This window comes from Artibeus jamaicensis, unplaced genomic scaffold (genome assembly GCF_021234435.1).
Source record: "Artibeus jamaicensis isolate MK-2021 breed Jamaican fruit bat unplaced genomic scaffold, CSHL_Jam_final scaffold_369, whole genome shotgun sequence".
Lineage (NCBI taxonomy): Eukaryota > Metazoa > Chordata > Mammalia > Chiroptera > Phyllostomidae > Artibeus > Artibeus jamaicensis.
Window position 1 is genome coordinate 12,149,663 of NW_026522042.1, and position 23,797 is coordinate 12,173,459.

The 23,797-nt window shown below is 46.8% G+C and overlaps 1 protein-coding gene across 1 annotated transcript; it reads right to left on the reverse strand.

Annotated features, from left to right (window-relative positions):
* Nucleotides 1-535: 535 nt before the first annotated feature.
* On the reverse strand, nucleotides 536-22,877 carry DNAJC21 (DnaJ heat shock protein family (Hsp40) member C21). The gene is made up of 12 exons (XM_037129033.2): nucleotides 22,567-22,877; nucleotides 15,572-15,665; nucleotides 13,947-14,070; nucleotides 13,518-13,640; nucleotides 12,636-12,940; nucleotides 11,583-11,734; nucleotides 9,456-9,543; nucleotides 6,885-7,043; nucleotides 5,854-5,896; nucleotides 4,307-4,482; nucleotides 1,641-1,716; nucleotides 536-1,130 (listed from the first exon to the last, which is right to left on the reverse strand). Exons 1-12 carry the CDS (start codon nucleotides 22,661-22,663, stop codon nucleotides 966-968), a joined length of 1,602 nt encoding a protein of 533 aa, XP_036984928.2. The 5' UTR covers nucleotides 22,664-22,877; the 3' UTR covers nucleotides 536-965.
* Between the last annotated feature and the right edge of the window lie 920 nt (nucleotides 22,878-23,797).

Here is a 23,797-nt window from a genome sequence, read left to right on the forward strand (position 1 = left end):
AACTCATCACTGAACATGACCACACTAACTTATAATCATTCTCCATATTTCTTTGGATTTAATATTCATCTTTGCTATAGAATAGATAGCATAAACAGCAGCCCTGTTAAAAACTCTGTCCTCAAGATAGTTTTTCTTCACTAAATGATGTAAAAAAACAAAATAAAAATTTCTGAAAGTAGTGAAGAAAAAACCGCAAGGCGGATTATCCCTCGTAAAAGTGTGGGCATAAATTCTAAGACGCCCGCCACCTTGGCCGCCACACTGCATGGCCGTCGCAGGGCCCAAGGAGGAGGCGCCAGATAAACTGATCTGCTTCCACCTCCCCAACTCAAGTCAAAGCAGAAAACCAAGATGCATCTTGTTGATACTTACCAGAAAAAATTTAAATTAAATGAACATAATTATATCTTGGAGAGACATTATTCTTGAAACACAAGCACATATGTTCAATTAGTGTCTATCTTTCATCGTCCTTAGGGGAAAAAAATACAGTAATCAACAGTAGTTTACTCAGAACTGAAGTCATGGTATCAGGTGGAAGAAAAATCTGTGACGATTTTAAAATGATCTGGAGTCACTGAAAAAAGCACTGAATCACATAAAAATACTTAATGGGAAACCCACAAAATAAAAAGTAAAAGGGCATTTGTATGTTCAAAATAATTTAATTCTCCCTGTACATTTCTGTCCACACAAGACAACAGAAACCAAGAAGGTGCACTTTACAATAGGTACCTGTTCTGAGATATTCAAGTCAGTTCAGAAGGCAAAAGTAGAATTCAACCACTAATGAAATGTTTAAAAATATATATTAAACAAAAAATGTTTTCACAAGATAAAAATAATCTTCTACAATGCAATAAGTTGCAGATCACTGAAATTTTAACTCTTTAGATGATTTCAGTTCAGTTTTGGTTTCAAAATCTAGAGACAAATGAAAAGGAAAAGGGTTGGCAGAGTGTCTATCTGTTTTTACGTTTCTCTTTCTTGCTTCGACTGCTTGTGACACTGTTTAAAGATGATGATGAAGGTGCTCTTGCATGACCTGTGGCCTTTAGATGCTCAAAAAGTTTATTCCGGGAAGGAAATTCACTATGGCAGGTTGTACAGCTCATAAGAACATCACTCTGAGAAAAGAAATCATAAATGAAAGCAAGTGTTATTGAAGAGCAATGTCGTACATTTTCACGTTGAGAATAAGTATCGAACAATGGAACAGTAAAGACCTTTTAACAAAACAGACAGCCGGCAGACGGCTCTGCAGAGGCAACCCTGCTCGGAGGTGAGGTCTCACTGCCCGACACCACCGACCTTCAGGATTCTCAGACTGTCAACCGCGCACCCCGTGTGGCCTACACCACAGCTTCAGATTTCAAAGTAATGGAGAGCAGAACAGTAACTGTTCATACAAAACGGTATGTCCAATGTGCTTCTTTTACTTTAAAGGAGAAAAATGATGGCAGCTCATGTACACATTCTACATTTGTCAAGGGAAAGTGCTGACAGATCTGCACCTACGCGTCGGGTGCAGAAGGGCTCCCCGGACACGCCCACTCTAGAAGCGGGGTGAAGAACCTCGCTGACGCTGCTTCGGCACCACGGCCCACCGAACATGCGTCCCCGGGACCCCGACCTACCGTCGTCTGTGGTTCAGCAGGCACTTTGACAGATTTTTTCGTATCTTTGGCTTTCTTTCCTCTGGGTTTAGGAACACTAGAAAATAAATGAAAGAATTCCGCATAATCCAATAATAATGCACCCCTGCTAACTGTCACTTGCTCCCAAGAAGATTCAGAAGAAGGGCACGGACCTCAAAGGCCAACTCACTGACGTTAACGGCCACACTACTTTCCACATCTCACATAAACAGCTTTGAAGAGCCACTTTAGAAATCAAATCTCATTATGTATCAAATCTGATACAAAAATTAAGAAATTCACTTAAAAGACTTGAAACATAAGCTAAAACAAGAACCCTCTCAACCTCTCTACTATGTGTTTTTGTGAAAAGCAGGGCACTTAACACTGTTTATTGAAGCAGCCATCCTCACGGCCCCATCACAAGTGGCCTGACATTAACGTGATCCCCCCAACACAACTTCTCGAACCCGACGTGGTCTATGACAAACAGCTTCACGATGAAGTGCCATGAGAAAAATAAACACGTTGTAATGCATTTTCCAGGAAATTAAATTTGTCCAACATACAGAATTTTCTTTTACTAAAAGACTGTGTCCTTTCTGCTGATCTGGCGGGTTCCCATGGGCCCCCTGACCCAGGAACTGCCAGCCAGTCCCGAAAGTTTCCCCCCCATCGGCTTAATGCCTGAACCTTCCTCTTCTCGATCCTGTACGAGCATCTAACGCTCCTCGGTCATCGCATACTTTCCCTCACTTGTGCCAACCAGATCCTGAGCGCCAAATCTGAGTGCGACTGTACTGACAGAACAGACAGGGCGGGCTACGTATAAGGAATACCTTATGATAATGCTGCCGTAATACTTTCCAAGCAGAAACCTAGAGTCGGCATTAGGTTAAATGGCTCATACGATCACACTTCACTTTACTGCACTTCACAGATACTGTGTTCCTTACACACTGAAGGCAGGACCCTCCACCAGCAGAAAGGCAACGACTCACTCTATTGCGGCAGCCTGGAGCCACGCCGCCATGTCTCTGCGGCCACCCGCCGGTGTGAAAGATGCTAATTAGGGGGTAACACAACATCATGTGGTTTGCAGCCCGCTTTGAAAACATTAAGAACAGGACATAATGGCATAAAAGGCTACAGATGAACAGTTACTAAATTACAAAATATCAGCTATGCCGCAAATGCATCCAAGGAAACTTCGGATAATGTTCTTGGAGAACCATCTATCATATAACGAAAGACAGCAGCTCATCCCTGAAGCTTGTATCTAAGAGCTTTATTTATATAAAGATACTCTAGACACACACACGGCTCTTAATGAAAAACCTTCCCACTGGGTGGCCAGCGTCACTGCACTGCCGAGGAGTGGCCGAGGCGCCCCACAGAAAGGCACCAGACACCCGTGTCTGTGAGTGAGTGTGTCTGTGAGCGTGACAGCATGTGAGTAATGTGTGTGAGCAGTGTGAATGTATGTTTGTGAAAGTGTGTGTGTGGATCCCAGCCCTGAAATGCCTCAGCAGTGAAGAAGTCACTTCAATCAAAGTCTTACTTTTAGCAACAACAACACTTTTTTCTCTTCCAATAAACTCCCACATAGAGGTAACAGGGAAAAAACTTCAGCTCTAGATGAAGGTGATGGGCAGGGGTCTGGAGCCCCACCCACTGGCCCACCCCTCAGCCTACCTACCAAACAGCCCCCAAGAAACCTTTCCAAGTCACTGAGGCCCCACGGAGCTAGCTATCTGGGTGCCTTCAAGGAGCCAGGCAGACAGGGGTCAAACGCCAGCTTTTCCACTTACCAGCTTCTGTTCCTAGACAAGTCACTTACCTGAGACTCAGTTTTCTCATCTGTAAAATGGGAACAAACACCTAGCACCAGAGTGGTGTCCAACTGCCCCTGCGCTGCTGCACCCCCAGTCTGGGGCGGCCCCAGTCGTCTTTCTCACAGCCAAAGCCCTGCTCTAGGCCTCACCCGGGGCTCCCTCCCTTCCGCCACCTCAGCCCCGAAAGCCCTGAGGACACTCTGCTCCAGTGTGGCGCATTTCCGGGCAGATTCCCACTTTCCTCGGCCATTTGAACTCTCACATGGTCCTGCAACAGTGACCTGAGGCTCCTTATGCTTCGGACCTTTCCTCGAGGAGTTCGAAATTGGTCTGCTCCAGAGGAACCGAGGACGGGGACCAAAATGTCACCAAGAAAGAAGGCTGTCTCCCTCAGTGAGGCCGTCCCCTCGCCACCACCGCAGCCTATGCAGCCCCACGGAGGCAGGGCTCCCTCGGGCAGGCAACCCTGGGCCATGGGTATAGATCCCCAATGACCTCACGGTGCAGGGGTGGGGGGGACAGGGTGACCACGGGCGCAGGCCTGCAGACTCGGTCTCGAGGCTGCAGGTGAGTGGGGCACAGACGCATCAGCAGCCCCGGCCTCCTGTGAGGGTCAAGGACAACTGGTCCAGGACAAAATCAGAACCTCAGCCAGGATAAGGGAAACAAAAAAAGCCTCATCTGTATCCACGCGGCTGCATACAGGCATCAGTGACAGACACATCTGACCTGGGCCGCACATCGTGGCGAAGACGGTTCTGTTTGAGAAGCGAAAAGACACCCTTTCTACAATGTTAAGTAGACAGAAAACCACATGCCCCTCTGACTTACCTTTTTGCTTTGTTTTTCGGGTCATCGCACAGTTCAACGGTCTCGGTGACACTGACGGTTTCTACGGCGCCGTCTTCTAATTCTTTGGCACTTTCTTGATTTAAATTGGTATCTTCTGGAGGATCAACTTTTAGTCCTTTTCCAGTTTCATTTTCATTGAAATTAACATCGTAATTCTGGGTTAATAAACATGTATGCATTAAAAAGTAAACACTATAGTAATACTGGCTGTTTATGCACAATTGCAGCATGTGATTTTATAACTGCAGCAGAAAGTTCCAAGTCACCATTTTCACAGTGATTAACTGGAGTAAAAAATCATTTTGGAATATAAAACAGATAAAATCATCAAATGTATTATAAGCATTGGATAAATAAACCAAATCTAAAGTTTTATGAAAAAATTATTAGTGCATTACTTAGGTTTTCTTAAAAACATTTTCAGTTATTAAAAAACAATTACATTTAATACTATAAGCTAATATAATTAAGACTATATGGAAATGGCATGGAAATCAATTTCATTCCCTTTAGATTCACAAAATATCTTCAATAAAATGGACAAGTTCATTTTGCTTGTATAGGTTCAAAGACATCCACAAGATTGTATCAACACAAATGTATCGACATAATACCTTCTTATTTAAAAATACAGCCAGCCCCACGAGTCCGCGGGTTTTGCGCCCTTGGACTCACCAGTGGGACGGGAGGCTGGAGACGTGGAGGCCACACTGTGTGCTCTCTTCTATGCCCTCTGTGTGAGGGGCTCGAGCATCCACGGGTTTGGGAATCTGCAGGGCAGTCCTGGAACCAACCCCCCGCAGATGCTGAGAGAGGGCTGTAACTCTTGAATTTGGACGCCAGGTATGAAATATTTAAACTACTTAAATTTCTGAGTAACACCAACAAGCATTCTTTCAATAATCCCAGTCATCGAGAGTTTCTAACCAAATGTCCCCTATGTACAATTTCAATTCTGTTGATCGCACAGCAAGCTCGATTACACATTGATCAATCCCATGATGCCATGTGTCCAGACATTTAATATGGCTGGTCAGCTAATTCATATTAGGGGAATTCCACAAGCCAAGGTTTTCAAAACACTGGCGACAGTAATTAAATCAATTAGCTACAGCCCTGACAGGTGTGGCTCAGTAGGTTGGGTGTCATTCCCCAAACGGAAAGGCCTGTGGGTCGACTCCTGGTCAGGGCACATGCCTGGGCCGAGGACCTGGTGCCCCGCTGCAGGCAGGCGAGAGGCCACTGATTGGCGTTTCTCTCGCATACTGATGTTTCTCCCCTTCTCTTCCTTCTCCCCTCTCCAGAAATAAACAAATAAAATGTTTAAAAATGAATAAATGATAAATTAGCTATATATACATAAGAGGGGATAAAAAAAGAAAATATTTCCAACTTCTTTTAACTGTTTCACAATCGCCATGAACTCGGAGCAGAAGTCACTTTCCTTACGGGAGATCGCACTGAATAGACAGGGGCACTACAACTCTATACTCGATGTTTAACGTTCACAAAACGTCTTAACGTACCTGTGCTGGCTTCTGTTTCTTTTTCTTCTGTTTTTTAGAAAGCCTACAAACAAACATAAATCAAAATCTCAACTACTTGACTTTGTGAAGACTTACGTAGTTAAAAGAAAATTACTAAAACACTAGCGATACAGAGAGAAGTAAAATATTAAAATTACATAAATCATAAAGCATTAAAATAAAAAAAAATGTTGACATTATTGCCTTAGAAAATTTTAAGTGGTTTAACTGATGTAATTAGCATATTAATTACCTAGATATAAAACTTTTAATATAGTCATAATATATATAACCTGTAAAAATCATATTCAATGTGTCTTTGCCCATTTCAGTACTATTAAGTTCCCTTTAACGAAAAGAAATGCAGAAAATGAGCATAACACAGTAATTTCTTTGAGATAAGACAGCATTTAAATGTAATCTCTCAGTGTGGTGGTAAGTACGAGGGAGGACCCCAAAAAACCCCGGAATTATCTCCTGGAGGGCAGGCCCCTTGCAGTACAGGCTTCCCCCACAGGGTGAGTGTCCTGGAACCCATCTGCATCAGCGGGCCCACTGGCGTTGTTGTGAGAGGCTGCGTTCAGCTTCAGTGACATTTTTTTGAAGACTCTTTCACGGAGTTTGCCCATTTCATGACGGTTAGTTAATGTATGAGAACACCTCTCACATCACGCTGAGTGTTCAGTAGTTTTTGACCCATAAATGGCACGATCCTCATGCTCCACCTCCCTATTCATCTGATCTCACCCGAGCGACTTCTTTCTGCTCCCCCGAATGACAAAGGCCTCGAAGGGAACCATTTTGCTGATGTGGAAGAGGTGAATCAAAAAATGACTGAAGCATTAAAAGGCATTAAAATTGATGAGTTCAAAAACTGTTTTGAACAGTGGGAGAAAACATCTCAACAGATCTATTACAACAAATGGAGAGTACTTTGAAGGTGACTGAGCTTAAACACATAACAATACACAATTTTTATAAGTAAATTCCTGGGTTTTTGGGGTTCCCCATCGTGCCATTTTTAGAAGTACTTTTGTTTTGGCGCATCCTCCATTTCTTCCTCGGAATTGGCGTTCGGTAGACTTTCATCAGTCTGAGGGCCCGAGAAATGCTCCTCCTCCTTCTCCAACTGTTGTTTTAACAAGGCAACCATTTCCCGGTGCTTCTTGGACTTCTCATGATTCCTCATGCTGAAAGAACAACCCGACGTGAGTGACCACAACAGTGTTACATCCCATGTGCCCAGAAGCGCTGCTGGACAAGTGTGACCAAGTTCAAGACACTGTCTTCTGGTCAACTCAGTGCAACGTCAGCGCCAGTCCAGAGAAACAGAACCCTGCCAGGAGCCCTGGGCCTGTGCGGCCCGACCCCACCGCTCGGTTCTGCTTCCTGTCCTCAAGCTCCCCCGCCTCCTGTCCTTCCCCTGCATGTGTTCTCCCCACTTTCTTTCTCCCAAATTCTCTATGAATTTTATTTTCCAGTTCCTAAAATTCGAGACCTCTCCACTGTTTCCTCTTAATCACTAATTGTTCACTAAGTGTCTATGCATTCCAGCCCTGCTACAGGCCTCGCAGGGTCCCCGGGAAATCATAAAAGCACCTTCTAACTTGCCGAGGAAGACACCCTGCACCTGAGAGGCGGCAACATGCAGCCCTGACGCACTGAACAAGAGCAGTTCACCTCTTCTTACTTTTCTCAACAGGTGTCTTCCACCCCTCACTGCAGAGCTCTGAACTCCAGGGGCCGCCGAGCCACACTTGGCGGAGCAGAGCCGACTCCAGGTCGGGCGCAAGGTTGGCCCAACCAGACAGTGGGCACCCGCGCCGCTGTCAGCTTTATCCAGTCTGCTCAAATTTTCGTTTCCTAATTTGGGTTGCCACTTCCTTTGCCACTTGCATTCTCCTTCAGATCAAGGTTCCTCAGACAAATTGAACATCTTGTGCCAATAAGCAAGCGCTCAAAACTGTGACCGGGACATGTCAAAAAGCCACAAGAGCCAGGCTGGAGGAACACTCAGACTGCTGCTGGAAACATGTGAGCAGCAAAAGGGCAGTAATGAGTCACAGCACTGACGACAACTCCTAAGTTCAGACTGACAACAGGCTGGTGAGCGGGGGGACGGATGGCGCCCATGCACAGCAGGAAGCCAGGTGAGGCTGGTGCCCTTGTGGAGCGCCAGCCGCGGTCCTCAGTGGGCGCTCACCCTAGGAAGGAACTTCTGACGAGGATTAGATGTCTGCACAGTTTACAGGGGGCAAAGCAGACAGCACCCGGAGTCGGGGAACAAAGTGATCACCACCAGTGAGGGGCACACACATGTATGTGCCTCTGCATGTGAGACCCAGAGAGCAACATGTTTATGTAGCATCTCAGCCGGGGTGCCAAACTTGACCCTGATCATGAGGAAACAAAGCCGCGGTGAGAAAAACTCTACCAGAAAAATATTTTAAAGGGCCAGTATGCTGGAACATCAACGGCACAGACACAGAACTGGTCCAGGTGCACGAGACAATCAGCACAGGACCCGAGATGGGACCCTGCACCGAGGAGAGGAGGACACCTCACAGGACGTGAACTCAGAATCATCCGACGTGAGTGGACAATGGGCAGTGAAGGAAGTGAGCACCACGTTGGGTTATAATTTCCCCCAGGTGACAGCTGCCCTCTGACTGTAAGGCAATGCCCTAATCCTAGAGAATATACACTGAAGTACTGTATTTACACATAATGGAGTGTTACATGTGTCACTCCCAAATTATTCAAGAAAATTGTGTGTGTGACAAGATAGACCAAGCACACGCCAATGGGGAAAGTGCGAGCGGCAGGTGGATCGGGGACTCTGTTCACTCTTGCAACCTGCCTGTAAATTTGGCATTATTTTCAAACGAACAATAATTTTAAAATCTCCTCCACTACTGCTTGTTTCCTCGAGAGCTTGTCTCCGACTCCTCCGCCTCTCCCACCACTCTCACTGCCCCATGCCTTCTCCCGTGGGGTCATCAGGGAAGACCACCTCTGACCCCGGCCCCTCATTTTCTCCTCTGGTCTCCTTGTCTCTTTACGGCACATGTTGGGCTCCTTTTCCCTTGTGGGTCCTACATTTTTCCCTGTGATCTTTGCACTATGTATAACAGTATTCATTTATTAATTCTTCTCTTCGCCATTGTTCCCATCAGATAAAGCCCGTCCACTTCAGCAAAGGTCCTGCAGCGGGACACACTTAAGGTGCCCAGGGTGGCAGCCAACAGCCTGTATGGGAGTGTGATGGCGGAAGTGAGTCCACCACCAGCGACAGAGAGAGATCATGAGCACTGGTCTGGCCTTCTTGCCATGAAAAAAGAAAAGAAAAGCAGCCTTTCTTTCTGAAGACCGCATACACGTTTCCAAAGCAACCACCCCACGGGAAAACTGGCACGACTGAGAATCCGTTCAACAGGCTTAGTCACTGGTACAAACTATTCCTCCTTCCCGCTGGAAAGAAATCCCCCAAAATGACACATGAGAGCGAGTGAGCAGCTACTAAAAGCATTTTCTTTGGGGGACTTTCAAAGCATTTCACTTCACATCAAAAGAACAGGTGAGTTCGAAGGTATGAAACTTACGCCTTTTCCGTCTTGAAAGATTTATCACAGGCTGGGCAGTACAGTTCTTCATACAGCTCCGTGTCCTCGGCCTCATCGCTGTCTCTGCCTACGAGAAGGAAGCTTACAGTGAGAAGCCTGTTTAACTAGAGCGCGGACCTAAAACACGCTAACAGTATCTGCTTCGCAAAGATCTAAAATTGCACACAAATTAGAAATAAAATGTTTATTTCTTTACCAAAAACCCCAATGTTATCAGGATTTGAGTTGCCCCTTTAAAAGCAGCACTAAATTATAAAAAGTAAATAAATCGCTTTGCCTTTCAAGTTCTTTTCATTAAGTCTACTTAGGAGATAATTCTCAAAACCCTAGGAGTGAACTAAGTTTATAAAATCAAATGTCACTATCATAATTCTACCACAAAATTTTCTTCAGTTTGCCTCTACAGCAAGATTTGGTACAAATAGATTTAGAACTGCAATATACTCTAAAGTGCTTAAATAAACTTAGCTCACAACATTCTATCACTATTAGGTCATAAAATAGCATATTACATGTAAAGTCTAACATTGCCTTTATAGACTTTTTTATAAGCTTGAGGATTTATTACATCGGAATAATTACTATCAATATAGTCCAAAATTTAAGCAACTAAAAAGCTCAATAAAGTCTTTGCATAATACCATATGCTCATCTTTGTAGGAAATAAAAAAGCATACTGATTGCCATTTGGGATTTATTATGGGGTGAAGAAACATCTCAAAGCATCTCTTCTATATTCTACAGAACACTTCTTTATAAGAAGCGATGTTAACATGATTCTGAAAGACATTCTCATTAAAATGATAAATGATCAAAATACATCCAATGCTTAGTATATGGCATTATTTTCCAATTACGTGTATACTTTCAATATATCACATAAATCAAATGAACTTTGATTAATCAAAGAACAGTTAATAAAGAATGCTGGATTTAAAGCCAAAATCTGAATCCAAAAATGGCCACACATTCTCAGGTGTGATATAGATTCGCAAAGTCTTAGTTTCTTCATCAGTAAAATGCACCTAATACTATGAGCAAAATCTACATTTAAGGGCTATTACTGAAAGATTAAGCAAGACCTTGTATGTAAAAGCATTTTATAAATTGTAAAACTCTACATAATTACACCACCTCACATTCAGAGAGTGCTGTATAATTTTCAAAGCACTTTCACATGTACTACTCTTACTCATTAATAAAAAATTTCATTTGCTAATCATTTTGAATAAATAAAAGTCTGTCATTTCGTCATGTGGTCTATTATTCTGAAAAAGCACATCAGTAAACATTTCAACACACCAAGGGCCGTTCAAGTTGGGACCGAGGGGAAGAGTTTATGTGCACCACACCGGCTCCCCCCACACAACATCAGTTTTCTGGAAAGAGCTACTAAACCTTGACCTACTTAACTGCACTGTAAAAAATATAACCTGTCGTCACACCTGTCAATATGCCCATCTGTGAATATATTTACAGCCAGAAGCACAAACAGTTTAAAATGTGATCAGAAAAAAGTGTGTTAATCAAGTTACCAGAATTACACTACCTCAACAGACTACCTTTCCTAGACCCATACAACATTGTTTTTCATTTTCTACAAATTTAAAAATTGGGAGATGGCACATAAAACTCTAGATTTCCAGCCCTGGCCAGTGTGACTCAGTTGGTGAGGGAATCATTCCATGGACCAAAAAGTCATGGGTTTGATTCCTGGTCAGGGCATATACCCAGGTTGCAAGTCCAATCCCCCGTCAGGGCATGTATGAGAAGGAAACAAATTGCTATTTCTCTCTCATAGAAGCTTCTCTTTCTCTCTCCCTCTCCCTCTCTCTCTCTCTCTCTCTAAGAAGCAAGCGATAAAAAAATACCCTTAGGTGAGGATGGAAAAAAATCCAGATTTCCACCTTCATTTAAAAACCAAACAAGCATGTGAACTCCGGCCACGCTGGGCCTGGCAAATGCCGGCTGGATCTTGTTGCTCTGGGTTCTCCTCCACGCTCCTGTGTCACCGCCCTGTCCCTTTACCGGCACCTGTGAGCATCTTCAGTGCACCCCTGCGCACAAAACATTTTCTCAAGTTTCCTAACAAGTGGATGAAGTTACCATCCTGTCCGTCTCTGAGCTCACAGTCCTCCGCCTCGTCTCCGTCGGAGCCGTCTCCAAACTCCTTCTCGTACTGCGCCTCCATCGCCTGCAGCTCCTTCTCCAGGTCGGCCACCGTCATCCAGCTCTGCTCCTTGTACTGCTCTGCCAGCCTAGACACAGACAGCACGGTCTCCGCTGGGCTACTGACTCCTCGGGCCCACAGTCCGACCCCCCGGGGCCGCTTCCTCTGGGCTCTCAAAGCTCACAACCTCCACACCTGTGCTCAGTGAAAAGGGGCAGTCACTTCGCATCTGTTCGCTGTTGTGATGACTTTAACTGCTTGACTAGCTAATAGGTTGTGAAACGTGAAACTCTTAGCCACTTAATAAAAGGCTTCTAGTAATTTTAAGGCATAAGGGTCACATGACAATTTTCTAAAGCTGAGGGGTGGACAGATAGAATTTTTAAGAAGCAGTTTTTTTAAGAATGCTACATATAATGCTCTACACACAATGCTTTTACAGTAGCTTAAAAAAAAAAAAACCAACGAAAGTTTAAAGGCGCCAAAATGACCTAAATGACTAAGAGTACATACTGACAAAGAGGCAGTGCTGTGTGGCAGTTAAAAGCAAGGGCACTGGACTGACTTCCTGGGTCCAGTTCCTGTCTCTGCAATTCACTAGCCACGTGATCGTAGGCCTGTCTGCCTGGTCCCCTCAAACAGAGCGAGGATAAAATCCAGAACTTACTTCCAGAATTGGTGTGAGAAAGGCACTGAGCGCAGCCCTGTCCAGAGTAAGAACTCAGTCACCGTTAATTACTATTCCGTTGTACAAGGGGCTGCAAAGGAGCTCCCGTATAACCGGCCTGGGGGGGGGGAACCCAATTCAAAAACAATGTTCCCCACCCAGGAGATGAAAAACCACTGTGCCACAACGTTAGGGTTTTTGTAAAAAGATAAGGCCGGGACGAGGACTGAACCCGACACCGGAGCACCACCTCAGGGAGCCCCTGAAGCCCCCTCTGAGCCCAGGCCCGGGGCTGGGAGAGGGCCCGGCCCGCGGCACCTACTTGGCCTGTTTCAGCTTCTGCTGCCGCCTCATCTCCTCCGCTTTCCGCGCCTTCTCTGCGTTCTGCTCCTCCACCAGCTTCCGGTGAGCCTGCACTCTCTTGTCTCTTTTACGGACAAAAGCCACCAGCTGTCGCACCAGCTCGTTCTGCTCCTTCCTGGCTTTGTCTCGCGTCTTTTTGTTTTCCTTCTCCATGGCGCGTTTCTCCCAGCGGTTGGAGGCCTGTCGGGTGTCGTATTCCTCTTTCCAAGCAAAGGTCTTCTGAGTGCAGAAACTCTGCCAGTGTGCATAGAAAGGGTGCACTACCTAGTGACAAAGAAACCAGGTGGAACGCTAGTGTTTGTTTTAGGCTTTTTTTTCCCCAGTAAGGCAGCAAATATTCGTGATGCAAAACATGTTTTGTCCTTTGCATATAAAACATTACTATGAATCATAGGAGAAGAAGGCAGGCTTTAACAAAATACATCACTCTTCAGCCCTGGCTGGCGTAGCTTAGTAGATTGAGCACGGGCCTGTGAACCAAAGGATGGAGGTTCGATTCCCAGTCAGGGCACATGCCTGGGTTGCAGGCCAGTTCCCAGCAGGGGACCCAAGAGAGGCAACCATACATGGATGTTTCTCTCCCTCTCTCCTTTCCTTCCCCTCTAAAGATAAATAAATAAAATCTTTAAAATAAATAAATCGCTCTTCGATATGAATTTAACGAGGCAATTAATGGGATGGGACCATGATCAGTAAGAAGGGAAAGTAGAAGAGGAAGGAAGAGAGAGGAAGAAAGCCCCAGGAGAGGACTGAGAACGAAAATCCATTTTTTTTAAGTAAAAACATGGGGGAAAGACACGCAGCTCGAGGCTCAGCGTGCGGCGGCCGTGCGCCTTGTCACCGTGTCATAGTCGCTCTGGGAGTCTCCGAAGGCGGGGAAGTCCTCCCCGTCCCCTTCCAGCGCCGACTCCAGCTCCTCCTTCGCAATCACTTCAAAAACGTTACGATACACCGTGTAAAAGCCCTAAAAAACAGGTACGAGACACACAAATTCTTAACACTTTGTAGCTGAATCATGGCTCAGATTTCTGAAGCGGAGCAGGAGCCCTTCACTGCTGAACGGCGCCGGCCCCAAGCTCTGTCTCTGTGCATGCAGGCAGGTTTCAACGAGAGGTTGAAAATTTAAAATCTGCTCACAGTTTAAGCACGAAGGCAATTTTTTTTTTAGTTTTCAAAATGAACACTGTTTCCCTTTCTATCACGGAATGCTCTGCGCACTTGAGTCCCACCGACGTGCCTGGTAAGAAATGGCAAGAGAATCGATTCTCACCTTCTCATCGTCTCCATACCCGGAGTAACAGGTAACGGTGAAATAGTGAAGCAAGTCCACACTCTCGTCTTGGTACTCGCCATCGGGCCCCCCTCTGAGCAGAGCCTCTCTATGGTTATCGTACCTGCGCAGGTGAAAAGGTGGGTGTCATCAGTGAGGCTCCACAGGTAAGATTTCAAAAGCCCTTCTTACCCTGAAACAGCCACAGTGCTGTTACTGCACCTCTTCATGTGTCCGACCCACAGCCAAAAACTTTTAACAAAAACGCAACGCGAAAAGACAATCCCTCCCCAAACTGCTGACTGAAACTATGACAACCTCAGATACGCCACAGGCGTGAGGCAGCACTAGCCACGCGAGCTAGTGCCGGGGAACTGTCCCGGGGAGGCAGCTGCACTTTCACAGGAAAGAAACATTACTGAATAGGACAGCAGTGGACATAATCGCGTCCACAGACTAATTACACATTTGGGATCTAAGAATTTGCCAACATGTACCAAATACAACTCTCCCTATGTTTATATAAACGATCCAGTAGCTTCACACACACCTAATTACCCCAAAGAACGACTCTGCGAAGTTAGTTGTTATCACTGTTTGACATACAGCAGGAAGGTGACGCTCGGTGACATTATGCAACTTGCTGTCCACAGCCACTGAGCAGCAGAGCTGGAGCGGCAAACCAGGCCTCCCTGCCCCCCCAGGACTCTGCCCCGCCCGCCGGCGCACACTGCCAGACCACAGCTGAGCTCACGGTCAGGGCCTTACAGGGGAGTCAAGAGAAGCCTTGGGACTGGAAACGACCTACCATCTAGAGAAGGAGCTAGAGCAAAGGAAGGCAGTAAAGAATCTCCAAGTCCCCGAAGGGAGGCAAAAGCATCTCTAAGGCCAGATCTCCAAGTTCCTTGGGAGAAGAAAAGTTTAGGGTTCTCTCTGGCTTCCATCTGGAAGACAACTTGGTAAGAACTCTCTCTGTGGCCTTCCTCTCTCGGCAGCCGGCCCTGCTGCGCCGACGCACAGGAGACATGCGGGGAAGCACAAGTCCCTACCTGCTCTGGGAACAGCAGGTCCTGCGGTTACGTCAGGGCCTAAAACCTGTTTCTTTGGAGCAAAAAGTTCACTGAGACTCTGAAAACTCCCAACCCTCAACACAGAACTGTTCTGAAATGAGATTAATCATCAGCTCAGCATTAGTGAAAGTGTTCGTCACTAAAGATGTAGAAGCTTAACTCCATTTCTTCATATAAAGTAGGAAAGTAGGGGAAATATTACCATTCTTGTATTGAACACCATATCTGCTGTTTAAGGACAGTCAATATTCTTCCTTCCCTGACATGAGGAAATTTGTCATACATCACAGAGGACACTGAATGAGAAGTCGCTTCTTAAGTATCAAAACAAAAACTACCTAATATTGCCGAGCTGTTTCATCAACTACAAAATCGGGTAACCGGGGTCATCATGTCTAAAGCTCCTTCCCACCCAAATACTGCATTTTATGTCATGAGTAGGTGAGAGAAGCCTCAGAACACACCAGAAACCATTCATGTATTATCTTTTTAAACCCTCTACTGACAGTTCTTCCCAACAAAATACGCTGGGACGGGGGACAGCGGGGCACTCACCAGGCTCTTTCCTGGGGGTCACTCAACACTTCGTAGGCTGCTTGGATTAATTTAAATTGTTCGGCTGCTTCCACGGCATTATCCAGATTTTTATCTGTTGAAATGAAGTCACAGAAATTTAGTCATCAAAAAAGTGCAGGACAAAATCTAAAAAGGACCTTGTCCATCACAAATGCCATAAACAGAGGAGGAGTGTGCAAAACAAAGAAAAACAACCAGAGAAGAGCAAAGAGACTGGATGATGAACAGGAATCGGGGCGTGAGGATCTGGTCAAGCAGAAAGCTTGTGCTTCGCCCTGAGACTGGGGGCCTCACTGAGCACCCAATCAGGGCATCCACACGGGAACCCCTTAGCAGCCTTAGAACAAGGCCCTCGAGGGCACCCTGCCTCCCGCTCACAGTCCGTCCCATGCACGGATCCCAAGGCCTTCAGGTGGTCTTCTGCAGTACAGCAACAGTGACGGTGGTCTCGCAAGTGCAGCCATCTGCCCTCGCGCCTTTTGCTAAGATGCTTTAACACAAAACACTTTCATCATTATTTCAGAATCATGGTCCCGTAGAACCGAGAGGACAATAATCTCCATCCCTGCAGCCTAGTCGTTTGTGAGAAGTAACAGAGGGCAAGTTTAAATCCACTTCCGCAGTGCAACCCATCGGAAGCCAGCCAGCGGTCACCTCCTGGTCCTCCTCTTCTCTGGGCCGCACACGCCCAGCTCCTACGGCACACTGTACTCCGCTACTTCAAATGCGGTCAAAGACAGGCAGCATTCATTATTTCCTTCTCTTACCGCTCTCTTTTAATCATTCTAGCTAATTACATTAGTATTTAGCAACAACATGACTTAAAGGCATTCTGAAATTATAGCTGGCAAGGTTTTCAGTGCTTTTCAAATTACTGACAAGCCAATCGATAACTATACAATGGGTTTATTCCATGTTCTGAGACACACTAACATTTAGATCATCCAACACCCTTGCCCTTTTTCTCTTACAGCCTTTACTAGGGAGGCTGGATAAGCAAGGATTTTACTTTATTCAGCCTCCCTTGCTGCTAGGAATAGCCATGTGACAACTTATGACCAATGCAATGAAGTCTAGTAGTGTATTTTCTGTCCTTCTTTCTTCTTGTCTAGTATGTGGACCTCACTGCTGGGGCTTCAGCAGCCACCATGAGCCCATGAAGGACAAGCCAAAGGACTCACAGTCATGTTACTGAGACAATACCAGTGGCATCTACCTCCAAGCCCACTTGTGGTGAGGGGGAAAAACAAAACAAAAACAAATTCTTAATTTAAGCCATTATAGTTAAGTTTTCTACCATTTCTAACTAATATTGCCAAATTCCACCTTGTTGTGTCCTACGACAGTTGGGTTCTAGGTGATAGAGAACACTCAGCGCCCCACTGTCATTATTGCGGGTTTTGATTACCACTCTGTGACAGACACTACTGATACTACCGACGGTTGCCCACCAAGTCGCTCCTCTCCCTCCTCACAAAACCCTAACTTCGTTCACGGCGGCAGTGTACCCAGTTAAAAACACCCCTCCCCAGACTTCCCTGAAATTGGGTTGTCAGGTGACCCACCTCAGCCAACTAGATATAAACAGGTGCCCATTAGGTGAAGCTCCCCAGGACAGGCTTTGTTTTCCAAACGAAAGGGACAGGCTTTGGTGGCACTCGTCTTAGGCACCTAACCCACCCCCTCTGTCCAGCCCAAAGCCGGGGCATTATGATGCCTGCAGTGGATTGTGGGCTTGAGGGAGAGACGGCCAGTCCACCCCACTTTTCCAGTAATAACTGAACCCTAATCCAGGTCTGCTGTGAAGCTTAGGCGTGACCATGTGACTAAGCCATAAAACTATTCTATGACGCTTTTTAAGAATCTTCCTTACAAGGCAAGTGGCACACAATCTGTCCCTGCTTCTCCCCCCCCCCCTTCCATTCTGTGGCCTTGCATCCCCAGCTGCCGCCTGAACGAGGAGAGAGAGGCGTCCCAGAGCAGCTGAGCCCAGTGTGGCAGGCACCACTGGGGGAGGCCCGCTGTGCCGGGGCACGCCTGTCTGTCTGCACACCTCCTCATCAGAGAGCAGTAAACATCTCTCTTTAAATAAGCAGATAAAGATAAATTAAAAAAAAACAAATAGATAAATAACAGATGAAACACACAAAATAAATAACTGTTGGGAACCACCCTGCCGGGTTTCAGAAGCTGTAACCCCCCATGGCTAAGGCTGAGTGAGAGACCTTGGGACCATAAGCCACTAAGGAGACAAAGCTTCCTGGCTGGTGTAGCTCAGTGGATTGAGCTCGGGCCTGTGAACCAAAGGATCGCAGTTTTGATTCCCAGTCAGGGCGCATGCCTGGGTTGCAGGCCAGTTCCCAGCAGGGGAGGCACAAAAGGCAACCATACACTGATGTTTCTCTTCTTCTTTCCTTCCCTCCCCCTGTAAAGATAAATAACTAAAATATTTTTTAAAAAAAAAAACATTATCTTGCTGGCCAGGGGCACTGCCTCTGCCCCCTTTACTTCACCCTGCCTGGCCTCAAGCCTGACCAGTTCACCAATGACAGGTAAGACTCCTCAAGGGAGGGATGAACTATCTTGCAGGCACGGTCAAAAAGGGGTCCACAGGGAAGGACTTGGGGGGCTATAGAAAAAGGGGGTGACGGACCCTTGCCCCTCAGCTTTGACATAGCCTGAGTCCTCATTCTGTCTGTGAGAGTCTCCTAATCTCCTGGCTGCCTTACTTCCCCTGCCTGACTTAAACCTGAAACAATGACAGAGGATGGTGAGTCCTGTGCTGGAAAGGGCAGGTTCTCCTGGACGATCAGGCATAAGAAAGAATGCATAAAATCCTGTAAACCTGCTTTGCTAAGAATGCTCTCAATTTTCTGATAAGAGTCCAAGCATGAAATGAGTTTGTTTTCCAAAGTTTTACAGCTCTGTAGCTAACTGACCCTAACTCAGAATAAGCCCTGAAGTTCTTTGTATATTATCTATTGTTTGATCCTTACTGCCTGGCATTGATTTGATCCTTACTACCTATATTCCTGTGCAAATTGAACCCAATAAAAGCCCACTGAGTAAAAGCCTCTTGGCCCTTCTCCTTTGAGAGATCAGCTACCTTTCCTCCGCAAGAAGATCACGTCTTGGTAGACTTATTCTCATCCGTGGCAGACAAGGGGGCTCTGCTGGCGGAGCCCCCCACAAGTAACAAACACCTTATTTTTGAGGCTAAAGGGCTCCCACGTGGTGCAAGGACCAGGATGATGGAGCAGCTCTTTGAAGCTTCCATCCAGTAGCTGCTGAGACGGCCCCTCGGGATGTGATGTTGTACAAGGTAAGTAGAATGACTTTGGGGACCACTGCAGCCAGCTCCCTGTCACAGGCCGATAAACACAGTCCTCATCATATGCCTTGAAGGTGAGAGTCCCGGCAAAAAAGTCATGATCTCTGTGTCTGCATCGACTCTAACAAAAACTTTGTCAGGCAAGTCAAAAAGCACCATTCGGATGAAAGCAGAATGGCAGAAAAGCCAGCAAAGAAAATGGGAGCCCATCTGGGGTATAGGAGGGGGCACAACTTCGCCCTTTCATCAGCGCTGCGCCTTGTGTCCTGTGTCCTCGCCCCCTTCCTTCCTGCCTAAGAAGTTGGAATAAAGCTAAGGCTTTAAACATATAAAGCCCATCAATGGACCACCTGAAAACAAGAGCTAATCTCTTACTGAAGCTTCTTTCTTAGATAATTTTTTCAGTCAGTCATATGGCTTTTTATTTCACTTAAATATACTTGACCTGGTTGACTATAAGATTGAACTGAAATCTAAAAGCATGAGAGCAAGAAGTTAAAAGGCATTAATTTAAAAAATGGAAAGCCCATACAATTTATTCTTCACCAAATGCAAAAGCCACAGGGATGGCAAATCCAGTCACCAAAGTTCCAAAGGTGTTCATTCTCACATCATCCTTTGTACTTTTCTCATCATCCACCGTGCTCTCTTCCGTTCCCTCCCAAACCCTTTTACAGGGCCTTCTGGACAATTCCACGGATTGTGCCTCTGAAGCCCTGCCTCGACGGAAGCCACAGCTGCATTTGGCAGGTCTGGTGCCGGAGCCACTGATCCTCTATTCACCCCGGATGACAAACTGGCATTCCTTCAAGGTTCGTTCGACCATCCCACCTTCCTCGCCCCCTCACCATCTCCTCACCTCCCAACACTGCCTCTTATTCACTGAGAATTTGGGCACTTGGCTCAGAGTTGCCATCCCCAGGTCCTATTCATCATCCAGAGTGATTTCAGTGGGCCTGGACCTCCTGGTCTCCCCACCACCAGTCTTGCCCGCTCCCATCCACTCTCCCAGCTACAGCCATCTCCCCTGCTTCCAACCCTTCCCTGGCTTCCCAATGCCCTCAGGTTAAATCCAATCTACCCAATCCAGCTCAGCATGACCTCTAAGACCTGGCTCCTCCTGGCCTGGCCATGCCCAACTCCTTCCCCTTCCTGGACCCTGCACCATGCTTTCTCTCGCCTCCCTCCACCCGAATGCTCTGTACCCCACTTAGGTCTTGACCTAGATGTCACTTCTAGGGATGCGCATCGACTCGACTCACACACGAACCCAGTCCATGATGGGTGTATGTGCTCATAAGCACCTTTGTCTGCCCTCATCTCACCAGCCTGAAATTGCCTGTCCCCTCTCAGTGTCACCCCAAAGGCTGCATGTACCAGCAGGGCAGGGACCATGCCTGGCACGTCCACAGCGTCAAGGGCCTGGGGAATAGTCGTCAGACATGGTACTGAGGCTGGACCTTCACAAGGTGGGATCTCTGTAGGCAGTACTGTTGACCCTACTGGTCCTCAAAAAAAGAAATAAAGGTATTTTCTTTTGTTTTTCTACAATGAAACATGGGCAGCCTTTCTATTTGAGCTACAGATTATTCTTGGAAGCCAAGCCCATATGTTAACCTTAGAAACATCTAACACAGCACCTTGTACATGAAATTAAACATTTGTTGAATGATAGACTAACAAGCTAATGAGCCAGGAAAGCATATCATAATCATGCATCTCCTCAGAGAGTACTTACTCCTTAAATCATCTCCAAACCAAAAGATGTTTAGGATGCTATAACTAAGGCATTCAGAGAAGATATTCACATTAAAGTACTAACAGGTTTGGTTTCAAAGTAGTTAACAGATATTTTAGTAATATTTGTGTATATTTCTTCCTTGCACCAATTTCCAACTAATCACCAAATTACCAAATGTGGTAATTTTCCCTTTATAGCATCTCTTCAACCCAGCCTTACTCATCCCGCTGACCCCAAGCCTGACCCGGGCCCCTACCTTCCCAGGGTGGACTCTGCCTGACTTTGCCTCCGACCCTCCTCAGTCTTCTCATTTGCCTTCATAGTTCCTTCCAAGAGCATCTGAATAAAACCAGCCTCAACCCTCCATTATTGGAAAAACCAATTTCACAGTCCTTAACCTAAAACTCAAGGCTCTTTACAACTTAATCTCAGAACTACTACTTGAAAATGTTCCAATGCTGATAAAGAATACGATAATGTTTTCAATATGCATTTGGTTGCAAGCATTAATATTCTTCCTCACACCTTTCCACCCACAAAGTCACACATTTCTAACTTTCTTCTAATTCCTAACTCGATTTCTAATGCTTCTACATTGTTCAGATATATTAATTGTGGATATAGCTACTGACTTCCTGCTGTGATGAATAGTTCATTTATGTCTCCCCTGCCAATACTGATCGGATCTTTCTCGTTCCTGTTGGCGAGTCAGCATTAGAACTTTTGGGAACAAACCCCGACCTGTACTTCTTGTTCCATCAACTACACACTTTACCTTCTGACTTTGGGTCCCAGGCCTTCTCTCAACCCACGTTTGCAGACTTCCAGCAAACACTGCCTTCAGTCCAGCTGTGCCCTGGACCACCTTCTGTCCACCACGTGCTCTGCCCCTTGCGACTAAGTTCACTCTTCCCCATTCCACTCCCCCAGGATCCAGCTACAACCCAGGCTCCTCTGCCAGGGGAAGGCCTCACCACCTCTCAGCACACAGTGAAAACACCCTCTCCTCCAAAATTCCTGGGGCACTACTAGTTACTCTATTACTCCAATCACCAATTACACCCACTGTGCTACTTCGTTGGCACTTGTGTTTAACTTTTCATGTGTGTAAGGCATGTTTTCCCAGCAAGACTGAGGTCTGCCTTAGCATTTCAGAATCTACAGTGTAGTGACTTGCACAAACTGGAGACTAGAAACATGCTTACTGATCAGTGCTAATAGGAAAGCCACTCTCTCCTTAGTTCCCCAGTCTGGAAGAGCATACTATTACACAAAAGTCACACAGGCCTGTACTACAACCAAATGAAACATTCAAAGGTGGAATACTTCTAAGTAAACATACAAACTTCACTAAGAAGGGTGATCCCAGTAACTGCCTTAATTTCAATGAGACAGGGGAATAAATTACACCTAAGTAGCGGGGATGCGGCGGTAAGGGCAGCCTAGGAGCAGGAGCGGCAGGCACAAGCCAGAAGCAGGACTGGGTTTAGAACTCCTCACTCCCCTTGCCTCCCGGGATCCGCGAAGGGGTAGGAGAAAGCGAAGTTTCGAGAATGTTGTCTTTCCCAATCGAGCAGCAGTGCAGGAACCATGAATCTTTGGGAGAAGGGGACTGGTGTCTGGGAAGATAAAAAGTGCCAAGAGCTCGAGCGAAGCCTGGGGGTGAAGGGCTGCGCCCCACGAGGGGCAGGGAGGAGAGGACGCGCTTTGGGAGGAACGCACAAGGGCCACCTAGTCAAGGACCGCCAGACAGGGTTCTGGGCACAGTTTCTTGGGCAGGGGAAGCTCTAGGGCGGGTAAGTCGAGGCACAGCACTGTTCCCGGAGTTACTCCGGGAAGAGGGGTGAAAAAGGTCGCGAGGCCGGGGACTGCGAGGGACTGTGGCGGTTGCAGAGTAGTTACCCGGGTGCCATTTCAGGGCCAGCTTCCGATAGGCCTTCCTGAGCTCCTCCTCGCTGGCGTCGCGCCGCACCCCCAGCACCTCGTAGTGACACTTCATCTCCCAGCGAGGCGTGGGGCCAGGGCCCGGGGTGGAGCTGGGACCCGGGCCCGGGTCAAAGTGCTGGTGGCGCTGATGGTCCTCTCTTGCGGCGGGAGCTGGGCGCCCGCACTGGGCCAGCCAGCGAGCGCGGTGGCGGCGGCGGCGGCCGCGGCGGCGCGGGACGGCGGGGGCGCGCGGTGGAGACTGGCGGCGCGGGCTGCGGCACGCGGATGCGCGGAGGGGGCGGTGCCGGCGGCCGCGACTCCGCATGGGAGGAGGGAGGACTCCTTGCCGGAAAAAGCCCGGCGGGAGGCGGGGCTTGGACGTGGGTAGGAGGCGGGGCCGGGCGCGGGTAGGAGGCGGGGCCGAGGAGGGAGGGGCGGGGCGGGCCTGCTGCAGGTGGGAGGCGGGGCCACGGTGTGTGTCATTGTGAGGGCCACAGAGGGTGGTCGGTGAGAGTGGTATCAACTGGTCAGCCGTCCTGAAGGCTGATAGGTGGCCGAAAATAGTGGAAAACATCTTGTTGTGGTTCTGGTAATTTCTCAACTGAGCCAAGTTTTCACATAGGAGGCAGCTCAGGCCCAAAGCAGGCCAGTGATTTGCTCGAGCCTCCTGAACTAGTCAACAGCAGGATTCGGTTGGACTGAACAATTCAAAAACACCAGTTTTCTAATTCTCCAATTCTCTTCAGCGACCACTTAATGAGATCTCTAATATCTTCCATTCTGACCAATATGCATGAGGAATAACAGCAAGTAAGCTGATTTTAAACAAACAATTTAAGGGAAATATCAGCACTTTAATATAACATACTAAATGTTTAATGGATGAAATTGTGCTGACCCATCCATCCATCACTTTTTTTTTCAAATTATAAGAGAATGCCTATTTAGAAAGTTACAGAGGTAGCAGAGGTGAGCCAGCTGGGCTGCGCAGGCTCAGGAAACAAGTTACAGAGGCAAAGGACCCTCGGAGCTCAGGACAAAGGCAAAGCAAAGGTAAAGCATCTGCGGGGAAGAGGAGGGAGTAGGGAAAGGGCTCTCATCCTACACTTCCAAGTTTGCTTAGGTTAAGAATTCGGTTATAGCATAGTATTTAACTATAGATTTCCCTTGATCTCACAGATACACTGTTACAGGATGGCAGATCTTA